This window comes from Staurois parvus, unplaced genomic scaffold (assembly GCF_062004578.1).
Source record: "Staurois parvus isolate SC_StPar_1 unplaced genomic scaffold, SC_StPar_1.0 ptg000090l, whole genome shotgun sequence".
Lineage (NCBI taxonomy): Eukaryota > Metazoa > Chordata > Amphibia > Anura > Ranidae > Staurois > Staurois parvus.
Window position 1 is genome coordinate 22,176,390 of NW_028317886.1, and position 14,549 is coordinate 22,190,938.

The 14,549-nt window shown below is 39.4% G+C and overlaps 1 protein-coding gene across 2 annotated transcripts in view; it reads right to left on the minus strand.

Moving 5' to 3' along the window:
* Window positions 1–14,549, minus strand: part of ARHGAP10 (Rho GTPase activating protein 10) — a 374,825-nt gene that overhangs the window by 166,251 nt on the left and 194,025 nt on the right. For both annotated transcript variants that reach the window (XM_089670475.1, XM_089670474.1), the window contains exon 13: window positions 8,359–8,424. In XM_089670475.1, coding sequence (XP_089526601.1) covers window positions 8,359–8,424 — 66 coding nt within the window. The remainder of the gene's footprint in view (window positions 1–8,358; window positions 8,425–14,549) is intronic.

The following is a 14,549-nucleotide window of genomic DNA, read 5'->3' on the forward strand; positions in this document are numbered from 1 at the left end:
ATTCTGTGTCTGTCCCTGAGTAACAATTCTGTGTCCCTCAGTAACAATTCTGTGTCCCTCAGTAACAATTCTGTGTCCCTCAGTAACAATTCTGTGTCTGTCCCTCAGTAACAATTCTGTGTCTGTCCCTCAGTAACAATTCTGTGTCTGTCCCTGAGTAACAATTCTGTGTCTGTCCCTGAGTAACAATTCTATGTCTGTCCCTGAGTAACAATTCTATGTCTGTCCCTGAGTAACAATTCTGTGTCCCTAAGTAACGATTGTGTGTCCCTAAGTAACGGTTCTGTGTCCCTAAGTAACGGTTCTGTGTCCCTAAGTAACGATTCTGTGTCCCTAATACAGAGAGGTCTGTCTCTCTTGAATGACCAGAGGCAAATGGAGAATTGTAAGATGGCCGCAATTTATAGCTCCACCATTACACAGTGCTGGCTGGCTGGCTGCTGATTGGCTAATGCGATCACATGTCATGAATGAATGCATTATGGGTCAGCGCGCCTTGTCTACGCGCCTTCCCAGAGATCCCCGCTCCGTCGCCACACATGTCGCCGCCATTTTTGGAAAAATTTCGATTCGCGCATCCGAAGTCTGCTAATTTTCGGATTCGGCACGAATCGAAATTTTCCTAATATTCGAAACGAATTCCACTTCGCCAAGTTCAATTCGCTCATCTCTAATTGTAAGCTCAAAAGAGCAGGGCCCTTGAATCCCTTATGTTTTGTTACTGTATTGTCTCATTCTGTCCCCCACTATAATGTACAGCGCTGAGCAAACCTTTTAGCACTATATAAATACTGTATAATAATAATAATCTGTTAACCCCGAGCTGAATGAAAGAAACCGATTTGTCCATACATGCTAAACAGCATTGAAGCTGTCAGAATACCCAAGCAGAGGTTGTATCTGCAGACACTGTTTGCCCGATAAATTTCCAGCATTCTAATTTGACCAAAGTTAATCGAACAATCAACTTAGGTCAAATACAATGGGGCTGATAGGGCCACCCACTAAGCGAATTTTGGACAGTTATCAAGAACCAAATGAAACTTGCTCAGTGTATAGTCAGCTTAAAGCTGAACTGCGGGATAAGCAAATATTGTCTAAATACAAAAAGCTTGTATATTTATACTTGAATCTTGGTGTGACTTGTGTATTTCTTCCAGATCTGTGCAGGAATCCAGTGTAAAACTTTGCCTCTGTACAAGAGCTTAATGTAACAAAGACCAGTCACTGCTGCTCCCTCTCCTTGTGAATGGTGACCGGTCTTGTCTCCGCCACCTCCTGTAGTTTTCTGCAGGCAGTCTGTTGGGTCTCTACCACAGCTCAGCTCTCAGCCCAGAGTTCAATTTTAAAAAAAAAGTTTTGGCTGGACATACACTTTAATAGATTGCACTAGCCAATGGAGTTTAGAATTGTTCTTCTTAGTAATAGTAAATGCAGACATCTGCAGGAGGGTCACCATTAAAGTTGTTTTAAAGTCATAACATTTTTTATCTTAATGCATTCCTCACTCAAGCTAGCACTGTGCCTGTCTGTATCAATTCTCTCCACTTTCCCTGCATTCACAGGACACAGAGGCAGCGTAGGGAACCATTGTGAGCAAAGAATAGGGGGTTGGGGTGGGGGCCAAGCCACATTGTGAGTGAGCCTGAATACCTGCCCCCATAGCAAGCGGCTTGCTATGGTGGCAGACACAAAAGAGGAGGAGCTAAGATCACTAGTGGGAGACCCCAGAAGAGGGGGCTCAGGACCACTCTGTGCAATTCCATTGCACACAGCAAGTATAACATGTTTATTATTTTATTTAAAAACTTTATCCTTTACAACCATTTTATTACTATTGGAAATCAAAAGAAGACAGGCAATTCCTTTTAAAATTACAAATTCCATTCCGTAATGCTGTCCTAGGGTGACATGGCTGTTTCTTCATAGATACTGCACAGTGAGTGGGAGTTGTCTCCCTAGTAAAGGAAGTGTATTACTGGCAAGAATTACTCGAGGAATAAAAAATGGGGAAAACCTATGCATCTACCACATCTAAGAACTGGTAGGCTACAATATATAACATTTTTGTTCTTGGGTATAGATACCGCGTAATTTTGTAACTTGGCAAACTTCTGCAGCGCCAAAACACATTTGTCTATAATATTTTATACCCTTTGCGGAAGTATACTGGTAGCAGATAAGCATGACTTGGGAATTACTGGTTTATTATGTCATTCTTATGGTTGTATTTTCTTGTAATATTTGTGTTTGGCTTTGAGAGTCTGCTATTTTCATATTATTTCACAGATTATATCGCAGTTCTGTCCTGAAATTCTCCAAGGGTATTTTCTTTATCCACTATTGTCAGTCTGTGAATACTGGATAAAAACATTTGTTATACAATATATCCATCTGTGACAAATGTAAATTAATGATAGACCCTGAGGGAGTAGAAATACTACAAAATAAGAGGCTTGAAACTGAATTTCCTTTCAAGACACACAAGAGATGCATAATGCTTTACACTGGCTTTATTTTTTTTTATTTTGCATACATTTTTTTTATGTTGAATAATGGGATTTTTTTTATAAAGGCAAATAACTGCTGCTCGAGTTAATGTTTTTAGGAGTGGCAATCAACAACAGTAGCACAAATAATTACATGCTTTGTTCCTTCGACATGTCATGTTATGAAAACAAGTAGTCTAGTGTTTTTATAACAAATTCGATTATCTCCAAAATAGGGTTGTATTTAAATCCTTCTTACATAATACTGTAACATTACTTGATTCCACCTACAATAATATGAAAAAGTGTTAATGTAATGATCCACTCTCCAACAGTAAGCACTGATAGTATTCATAACCAGCTAAAAAGATTAGTGCAAATCTGTTGGCCACTTGAATTTTCCAAGAGTAAAAGTCCTGCTTTAAAGTGCTTGTAAAAGCTGGGGTAGGCAACCTTAAAGAGATGGAGATTTACCGGAGCAATATGGGAGAAGTCAAAGATCACCGAGCACAGTGTCGCTTACTCACACCTGATTTAAACCTCTAATTGCCATACTACCGTTCCACAATCATGTGCACTGCATGGCAATCATGGCTTTAAATCAGGTGGTGAGGAGGCAACATATTGCCTCCTCACCACCTGTCAAACACACTCAGATAATTTTTTAAGAGGGGCAGCAGTGCCTGCTGAAGTTCTTGGTGACTGTGGTCCCAGCTGACTAGAGATCATTGACGAGATCCTCGTGTGTAGTTCTGGGATGATTCCTCACTGTTCTCATGATCGTTGACACTCCACCATCTGCCAAGAGGAGTGGGCCTAAATCCCTCCTGAGATGTTTGCAAACCTGATGGCCAACTACAGGAAACATCTGACTTCTGTGATTGCCAACAAGGGATTTGCCAACAAGTACTAAGTCATGTTTTGTGAAGGGGATCAAATACTTATTTCCCTCATGAACATGCAAATCAGTGCATAATTTGTTAGACATGCTATTCTATTGAATTTGTTACTATTCTGTCTCTCAGTGTTACAATACACCTACCATTCGATTTGTAGAATGATCATTTCTTTGTGAGTGGGCAAACATTCAAAATCAGCAGGGGATCAAATACTTATTTCCTTCACTGTATATAACAAACACTGCTGCTGCCAGAGATGAAGCCCACATCATTAGAGCCAACTTTTTTTTTACTGTGCAAATGTCGAAAATATTTTTTGGTTATACATCAGCTTTATTGTTTAGAACAGATTTTAATTTTTAAAGCCTATGTATGAACTTTTTTAAATTGTCTGCCTATAACATGTTTGCTGTGCATTCTATTTATAGGTCTTTTCCATGTTATGCTCATTCATTTTGCTCTCTGGTCCCATTCACACTTTCTCCTTTTACTTGTTTGGCCATCGTTTCTTCGTTATGAACAGAAATACTTATGTTTACAGTAAAAAAAAAACCATCTGCTGGAATAAACGTAACCTAATTTTAACTGCAAGTCATACACAATGCAGCACAAAGCAGCCACAGCAGATAAACAGAGCATACAGGGAAGTTTAAATTGCATCTGTCTACAACAGAATCAACGAAAACTGCATATAGGGAAACAAAATCATAATAAAATAAAATCCCACGAGCAGCCCTAATGTTTAAACATAAAATAAAAAGAAAAAAAAAAAAGAAAAGAAAAAGAAAAGCTGCCCACACCTACACATATAAATGTGCTCAAAACAATAAACAACATGGACTGTGCAGTGCTTTCCTCACAATATGAATATACACCAATCAAATGTGACCTCAAATTCTCAGCAAAAAAAAAAAAAAAAGTATATATTCCAAAATATAACAAATAATAAGTCCCAATTGTTTGATAAGTCCTTCTCAATCTTTCTACTTAAAATCATCATATGGCTACTTCTATAGCTCTGTGTCTTCTTGATATTAACACGTGCACCTTCACTACCAAAATACCAGACGTACCTGGAGCTTGTAGTCCAGTACGTGTTCCAAGCGCGTTTTTCACACAGCGTTCAGACACACTGCCTTTGTGATTTGCTGCGGGTGCCAATGTAATGTTAACAGCACTCCAAACGAAGATCACAAACGCAGTACATTTGCGAACACCAGATTGAATGGTAGCATAACACCATGCAATTTGGTGTGGCACATTGGTTAAAAGAATGCTGCCCATTCAAATGCAACATGCACTGCACTAGAATCTGGCTGCTTGTTAGTGCTCTAACGTAAAACACACAGCAAATGCTGGTAAGTTGCTAGTAACAAAGAAAAACAAATTCAGAGTCTCCGATGTGATGCTTGATAATGAATTACTTCACAGTACAAGCAGCTAGATAGGTTATGAAGATTATGGGAATAACTTTAAAGGCCATAATATTGGCAACAAGGCACTCTAAGGTACCTACAGTTCTGTGAAAAAGTATTTGCCCCCTTCCTGATCTTTTTTTTTTTTGTATATTTGTCACACTTAAATGATTACATAGAGATAACTAGAGTAAATACAAATGGCAGTTTTTAAATGATGATTTAATTTATTGCTAAATCTATTATTGCTAAATCATGAATGAACTGTGATCAACCACATATTTTGGAAAGCCAAGTTAAATTTCATTTGCCACACCCAGGCCTGAATATTGCCAGACCTGGTGAACCAACAAATCACTTAAATCGAAGCAGTCTGACAGTACGCTAAAAGATCTCAAAAAGCAACATATCATGCCGCGATCTAAAGAAATTCAAGAACAGATGAGAAACAAATTAACTGACATATCAGTCTGAAAAAAGGTTACCAAGCCATTTCTAAGGCTTTGGGACTCCAATGAACCATGGTGAGAGCCATTAACCACAAATGGAAAAAACTTGGAACAGTGGTGAACCTTCCCAGGAGTAGCCGGGCTACCAATACTACTCCAGGAGCAAGACTCATTCAGGAGGTCATAAAAGAACCCAGAACATCTAAAGAACTGCAGGCCTCAATTGCCTCAGTTAAAGCCAAGGTTCATGAATCAACAATAAGAAAAAGACTGAGCAAAAATGGCATCCATGGGAGAGTTCCAAGTCCAAAGCCACTGCTGACCAAAAAGGACACAAAAGGCATGTGTCACATTTGCCAAAAAACATTTTGATTATCCCCAACACTTTTGAGCAATTATTCTGTAGACAGATGAGGCAAAAGTTTAGCTTTTTTGGAAGGTGTGCATCCCTTTACATCTGCTGTAAAATTAACACAGCATTTCATAAAAAGAACATCATACCAACAGTCAAACATGGTGGTAGTGTGATGGTCTGAGGCTGCTTTGCAGCTTCAAAACTCGCACAACTTGCCATAATCAATGGAACCATGAAATCTGCACTCTGCCAGAAAATCCTGAAAGAGAATGTCTGGCCTTTAGTTCGTGACCTCAAGCTCAAGCGCACTTGGGTTATGCAGCAGGACAATGAACCAAAATACACCAGTAAGATGACCACTGAATGGCTCAAAAAAAAAAAAAAAAAAAAAAAATGATGGTTCTGGAGTGGCCTCATCAAAGTCCGGACTTAAATCTGATTGAGATGCTGTGGCATGACCTTAAAGCGGTTCTAAAGCCTCGGTTCTAAAGCCTCAATGTTTTTTACCTTAATGCATTCTATGCATTAAGGTAAAAAACCTTCTGTGTATAAGAATCCCCCCTGCCCCTCCTTATACTTGCCTGAGACCAATTGCGATCCAGAGCTGTGCATGAGAGCTGCGGCTCTCCTGGCTTTGTCCCTCCTCACTGGGCAGATTGATAGCAGCAGGAGCCATTGGCTCCAGTACCTGTCAATCAACTCCAGTGACAATGGAGCAGGGTGAAGGGCCAAGTCCCACTGTCTGTGTCAAATGACGCAGCAGCGGAACTCAGGAGCTAGCCTGCACGAGTGCCCCCATGGGAATCCTTCCTTTTGGGAGCACCATCAAGAGGGGAGGAGCACCAGCAGGGGGACCCGAGAAGAGGAGGATAGAATAGAATTGAACAGAGCAGGTAAGTATAGACATGTTTGTTAATTTAAAAAAATTCCTTTACAAATACTTTAAACAGGCCGTTCATACTCAAAAACCCTCCAATGTGGCTAAATTAAAACAATTCTGCAAAGAGTGGGCTAATATTCCTCCACAGCAATGTGAAAGACTCATTGTCAGTTATTTCAAAAGCTTGATTGCAGTTGTTGCCGCCAAGGGTGGCACAACCAGTTATTAGGTTTTAAGGGGCAATTACTTCTTCACATAGGGCCAAGCAGGTTTGCACAGCTTTTTTTCCCCTTAATAAATGAACTGCAGTTTGTATTTACTCGGGTTATCTTTGCGTAATAGTAACATGTGTTTGATGATCTGAATAATTTAAGTGCGACAAATATGCAAAGAAAAAAAAAAAAATAAGGAAGGGGGCACTGTAAATATAACTTTTGCCTGATCTAGCAATAACAAACCTTCCCATTTTTCAAAGTACAGTCCTAGTAATTGCAACCTGGCATCCTGATTCACCCCACAGTGCTCTGCAATGCCCTTTTTTGACCATTTTCCTGTAGCATATGCAAAGTTCCTGAACATCTCCTGTAGTATATAGGCAGCCCCTGACCATATCTTGTAGTATGTGAGCAGTCCTTTATTATGCCCTGTAGCATGTGTGCAGACTCTGTAGTATGTCAATCACTGACAGTGCTTTGCAGCATTTCTATGCCTTCAAAAGTCTCCTGAATCATATAGTCAACCACTGATCATCACCAACAGCATGTCTACAGCAACAGATGCTCTCCTGAAACATGATCATATCCTTTGATCTCCTCTGGCAACATGTCCACAGTCTTATTGCCTTATGGAGAAAGTACACAGTCTTCTGTAGTATACCTGCAATCTCTGTCTTGGAAATTTTTAAAAGTATCTTGGAATAAAGGCAATTAAACATGGTTGCAGTAAAACAAGTTGGAGGTAAGACTGGGTATCCTGTTGCTAAAAAATTAAAAAAAAAAACCCTCAAACCTTTGTGTTAAAAACAAATTCTACAAAAAGCCCTTAATTCACACATTCACCTACTCCCTAAAGAACATTAAAAGGCTCCTGTATGAAAGTCTAAACAAGTACCACATCAAGTTACTATGATGTACAAGCCTCAAAAAGTAAACAAAAATGTTACTTTACCTTGCTTCATTGAGCCAAATCCTTTGTTGTCAAATGCTCCCTCTCCCAGACACTGCAGCTTACAGTGGGAGGGTTTCAGTAACAGTGGTAGTGCTGTCAATCCAGAAAGCAGTAGGCAGAATCAGGCATGGACAGGCGCTGGTTCAGCTACAAGCTTGTGAATCGGCACAGTGATTATGCGAATATTGATGCCCCTGCAGCATTATTTCATCTCATTGTACTGCAAGGAGGCACCATCTACATGAGAGTGGCAACTCTGCTCTGAATTCAGGAACAGTGCAGCCTCATTGCCACACCATCATAGGAAGCTGCATTAGATGGACGTCACCGGCAGGCACAAGAGGTATTTGTGGGACTTTGCAGGGGAACAAAGAGAAAACTGTGAGGGCAGATGCACCTATAGTTACGTACTACACCACAATTTATGTAGGCCGTAGTACTACTTCTCTCACAGTCTGCAGAATCTTCAAGTCCCTCTTTCTCATCCTAGATGCCAGAAGATATGTTTCTTTCAATGACAAAAATGCTTGCTCGGTTAATCTGATGGCATGTGTTTATCAAAGAATCTTGTAAATCATATCGGGCAGACCTATTCAACCACCCCGTCTGACCAATTAAATCTTGCAAGAATTAGTAATACCCATTTCACTACAAATGAAAGTTGAAAGTAAGAAAACAAAAAGTAAATCTATAAAATACATTACCCCGTGATTCAATGGCATTGATACAGTTTTTTACAATAGTAAATCCATGCTGGTCAAGCTGAGCTCCTAAAAGAGACAAATTACAGAATCAGCCGTGACACAATAAACTCAATTTTTTTTTTGTACGTGCATCAGAACAAATACACAGTATTTCTGATTGTGCCTCAACAAGACCACAGTAGAAAATATGTTTTCAGATTCTGAAACAAAGAAAAAGCTCAACACAAATCAGTAATTGTAGAAACCCATAAAATGAGGGATGGCGCTCAAAAGGATGTTCAAGACAACATTAAAAAGATAAAAGATTTAAATTTACATTCTACCAATATGGCACTAAAATAGACCCTTTCTTCTAGCAGCACACCAAACCAAAAATGTTATGGCAAGTTGTGTTCTGAAAAAAAGGTCATGTGCATTTTTTTGTCTGTTGGTCTGAAAACAGAGGCCCTAGAGAATAAAATGGTGGCTGTTGCAATTTTTTTGTAATGCTACACAATATTTGCACAGTAGTTTATCAAAAGCAAATGTTCAGCAAAAAATACACTTAAATGAATTTCAGTGCACACAAATATTTCATGGCCAATTTTTAGGTGAAATATAAAAGATAATGTTGCATTGAGTGAATAAATACCAAACATGTCAAGGGACTTCAGAACATTGTAGAAGTGTAAAGCTGCCAAAATCACTTACATTAAAGCCGATTCAGACTGAAAAAGTGGTACCAGGATCAAGACTGCAGCTACATTCATGATCCTGGTATTAAAGTATTAAACCCAAAACCAAAAAATGTAATATATCACAGCTTACCAATCATTAGATGTGGTGTCATTAGTTTTCTTTTCTTTTTTTCAGGCGTTTTCCCCTTTGTTTTCACCTGGTGATCTGGCCAGTGACACATCTCTTGTATTAGAGTGCACACATTCTGGATGAATGAGCACAGGGGCATCTTTGGAAAGCAGCAGTGTCAGTCTAGGGGAATGGAGTGTTAGATGTACTAATAGATTTAGATACACTAACAAATTAAAGCCAAACTCCAGCTCACACTTTATAAGCAGTTACAGCAAACTGTTTTTTTTCCCTTTTAGGATAAATGTTTTAAATAAATAAAAGCTGATCGTTGTAAGCACCACTGCTAGTGTTAAATGGTGTGTCTCATCTCTGCAACTGATACATTCTGCTGGAAAGCTTGTTTCTTTTGAAAAACAATAGAATTACTGACCAGATCACCATGTGAAAATAGAATGACGGAATGAAGACAAAAAAAAAAAAAGAAAAAAAAAAAAAGAATATGAGTGCAGCCAGCACATCTATGAATTGGTAAGCTGCAATATAATAAAGGTTTGATTTTGAGTTTAATGCTGCTTTAACAACTTCTCATCAGGACATCTACAGTATTTTCTGGCGTATAAGACTACTTTTTATACTTAAAAATATACCCCAAAAATTGGGGGTCGTCTTATATGCGGGGTATAAAATGTGAACCTTGAGTTTGTTTGGGTCAAGCTGGCTGGATGTGTGGTAATACTGTACATACAGTATACCGTGCTGAGCCAAGCTGGCTCAAAACAAATGTCCCTATGACAGATTAATCTGTCAGCCCGCTGGATGTGCGGTATATACAGTATACTGCGCTGAGCCAAGCGGTTTCAAAACGTACCAGTACGTCCCTACTGTAATCAGCCCTCTGGATGCGTGTATGTACGGTAGCTGCGGCTACATACAGCATACACTGGGCGAATCACGGCGAGCGATGTATTCTACTAATGAATACAAAGCCTGCTCGATTGGCTGAGTCAGAGAGGTGGGCTGAAGATGTCACAACCTCAGCCAATCTGAGCAGGCTTTGTATTCATTAGTAGAATGCATCACTCGCCGTGATTGGCCCAGCGTATACTGTATGTAGCCTCAGCTACTGTACATACACACATCCAGCAGTCTGATTACCATAGGGACATACCGGTACGTTTTGAAACAGCTTGGCTCAGTATACTGTATATACCACAGTGGTATATACCACACATCCAGCAGGCTGACAGATTAATCTGTCATAGGGACATTTGTTTTGAGCCAGCTTGGCTCAGCGCGGTATACTGTATGTACATTACTGCACATCCAGCGGGCTGTATATATACTGTATGTAGCCGAAGCTACCGTATTACTGCACATCCAGCGGTAACCATCTGATTTGGAATTTGATCAATATGATGACTGTCTTACAAATGTATCACAAGATGTCATTCATGAACTTATGATGTCAGAGGATGAACGTGAGGATTTTGAAGGATTTTAAGTACCGGTAAGTCATAACCATTTCAATTAAAAAATCTGATGTTTTTAAATGGTTTTGCCTCGGAAAGGGAGTAGTCTTATACGGCGAGTATAGCCCAAAACCTATGTTTTAACTGAAAAATTAGGGGGTCGTCCTATACACCCAGTCGCCTTATACACCGGAAAATACGGTATATACTTATGGCAGATAGGAAGTGTTTGATTTGTCAAAGTAATGTATATTTTACAGGGGGTAATAACAATATCTATATATAAAGACTGTAACAAGAATGCCATAACACAAGCCCCGAACTGTGTGAGGTGGGATTTTGCATCATTCTTCACACAGAAAAGACTTCAAGTCTTTAAGAGATGTTGAAGGTAAAAATAAACATCAAGCTCTGTTCCAAAAACTCCAGAAAGGCTCAGCAATAATTAGATCAGTTGTCTGAGAAAGACCTGCAAGTTGTTTCACTTCATCCTGGTGTTCATAAAGGCAATAGTGAATTTGTTTAGCAATGTTTATGGAGACATTATTATTCTGATGTGGGAACATCATGTGGGAGAAGACTTGATGCATCTGGCCTTGTAAAGTGGACTCATATTCTTTGCACATTATATCACTATGTAGAGCAATCCTTGAACCTAAGAAATGCCATGAGATGGCTACCCATAATCTTACAGATCGCCACTATCCTCAAGTGCTGACAGCAGACAATGAAGGCATCCTTTGGAGGCCTGCTAATGTAAACTGATTTGCATAAAAGAAGGATGACTAATCTGATCAGGATACGTTTTCTATTATAGAGAGCACTGGGTTATGAACACTGTATTGGCCCTGCAGACAAGCAGTATCCAAGCAGCAACCGTGCAATAACATCCAACTCTGTAAAGTTGATGACATACAGGTCTGGTTGTAACTGTGTGTCATAGGTGCTGATGCAGTTCTGTGGTAAGAAGTTGTGCTGATACAGCTTTTAGCAACAAATCTGAGTCCCTACCAAACACAGTTTGTAAGTTTAAACTTACAACCATTTTCTCCTTAGTTGACATTCTGTCATCATAACTTCAGCCTGTTTCTTTTAGCAATTTAAAGATCTTCTTTACTTTGATAGATGCATATGAAATCTGAACACTGAATACCTAGCATTTTTGGAGCTCAGATGCCTCAGGTTGCTCTAAGATTTCCTATACTAACTAAATGTTAACTAATTTTCGCATGCGTAATATAACTCTACTTTCCACCTGTGTTTGTAAAGGTGATTTAGTTAGGTCTAAGTGAAAATATTTTTTTCCTAGGTTGTTCTCTCCACCATCTGTACTGATGCCTATATACATGAGAAGCCATGCACATAAATACTTCAAAGTGGTTACAAAATGAAGACAAGTATCTAGAAAGCCATGACCAAAAGGCAGGGAAATCACATTCCCAGGCGTGGCATATTTCAATGGTGATGCCTTATGCATGCATCCGTGCATCTGGCCCTTTGTGATTGTGTGTAGCTGTACATATATGACCAGTTGCCCAGTTTAGCACACAATAACAGCAATAGCAGTTAGTGAATACTTCATTTATTGATAGGTTATCATTACGCTCTCTTTTGTATTCAATGTCAGAATCTCTTTATGTTAGCCTACAATCAAAGGTATTTTTGTCACCTTTGTAATTTCACTGAAATTAGGATTGTCAGGGAACATCTCATTCAAAGGATAGATTGGTGGACAATCAAGAACAAAGTAGAACAAGAATAGGAGGGAGCTATTGAGAGATTCCCCCAGCATTATGACCTCTCTGAAGGAAGTCAGTGCCCTGACTTTTGTTACCATGTAGAGATAGTGAAATGGAATTTGTCCATACTGCACTCAAACTAGCAACTTCATATAACATTACAAGGGAATTGTCGGTTCTCCAGTAAGAGAGCTCTCACTCTGGGGTGTATACCATCCCAGCAATTTTACAAGTGGAAATTTTGGCTACCTGGCTTCGTTTACATGGTTCCCTCTAGATGTGGAAAATGTTGGTACTATTCAGTCCATCAGAAGACAAAAATCGTACATTCCACAGTGACAAACAAGGAGTTCCGTATATGCCAGCTTCTGAATTGCAATACAAGATATATGGTGAATGTTATTAGATATGCCGAGTAAAAAGGTTTACCTATGGATTAGCCGCTGGATCACTTTTAGAGGTTAGAGAATCACAGCCTGAAAAAAAACAATACCGGGGTTATGGCATACTGCTACAGCCATAACCCTGATACACCACTTGAAAATCATAATGTATTTTCCCAGTTACACGGTCTACAAGTGGTTACATGCCAATTAGTCTTATACAGTGGATATAAAAAGTCTACACACCCCTGTTAAAATGTCAGGTTTGTTTTGTTGTTTGTCAGGATGTAGAAAAAAACGAGACAAAGAAATCATTTCAGGACTTTTTCCACCTTTAATTAACCTATAAACTGTAACAACAAACTGAAATCGTTTAGGTGGAGTGAAGTAAAAAACTAAAATAATATGGTTGCATAAGTGTGCACGCCCTTAAACTAATACTTTGTTGAAGCACCTTTTGATTTTGTTACAGCGCTCAGTCTTTTTGGGTATGAGTCTATCAGCATGGCACATCTTGACTTGGCAATATTTGCCCACTCTTCCTTGCAAAAACACTCCAAATCTGTCAGATTGCGAGAGCATCTTCTGTGCACAACCCTCTTCAGATCACCCCACAGATTTTCGATCGGATTCAGGTCTGGGCTCTGGCTGGGCCATTCCAAAACTATAATCTTTTTCTGATGAAGCCATTCCTTTGTTTATTTGGATGTATGCTTTGGGTTGTTGTCATGCTGAAAGATGACGTTCCTCTTCATGTTCAGCTTTCAAGCAGAAGCCTGAAGGTTTTGTGCCAATATTGACTGGTATTTGGAACTGTTCATAATTCCCTGTACCTGGACTAAGGCCCCAGTTCCAGCTGAAGAAAAACAACCCCAAAGCATGATGCTGCCACCACCATGCTTCACTGTGGGTATGGTGTTCTTTTGGTGATGTGCAGTGTTGTTTTTGTGCCAAATAGATCTTTTGGAATTATGGCCAAAATGTTCAACCTTGGTTTCATCAGACCGTAACACATTTTGCCACATGCTTTTGGGAGACTTTAGATGTGTTTTTGAAAATTTTAGCAGGGCTTTGATATTTTTCTTTGTAAGAAAAGGCTTCCATCTTGCCACTCTACCCCATAGCCCAGACATATGAAGAATACGGGAGATTGTTGTCACATGTACCACACAGCCAGTACTTGCCAGATATTCCTGCAGCTCCATTAATGCTGCTGTAGGCCTCTTGATAGCTTCCAAGACCAGTTTTCTTCTTGTCTTTTCATCAATTTTGGAGGGACGTCCAATTCTTGGTAATGTCACTGTTGCGCCATATTTTCTCCACTTGTTGATGACTGTCTTCACTGTGTTCCATGGTATATCTAATGCCTTGGAAATTCTTTTGTACCCTTCTCCTGACTGATACATTTTAACAATGAGATCCCTCTGATGCTTTGGAAGCTCCCTGTGGACCATGGCTTTTGCTGTAGGATGCGACTAAGAAAATGTTAGGAAAGACCTACTAGAACAGCTGAACTTTATTTGGGGTTAATTAGAGGCACATTAAATGATGGCAGGTGTGTACTGACTCCTATTTAACATGATTTTGAATGTGATTGCTTAATTCTGAACACAGCTACATCCCCAGTTATAAGAGGGTGTGCACACTTATGCAACTACATTATTTTAGGTTTATGTTTACTCCCCCCCCCCCCCCCCATAAAAAAAAATCAGTTTGTTTTTCAGTTGAGTTGTACAGTTTCTAGGTCACATTAAAAGGCGGAAAAATTCTGAAATTTTTTATCTTTAATTTTTTTTAAACCACAGAAGCCT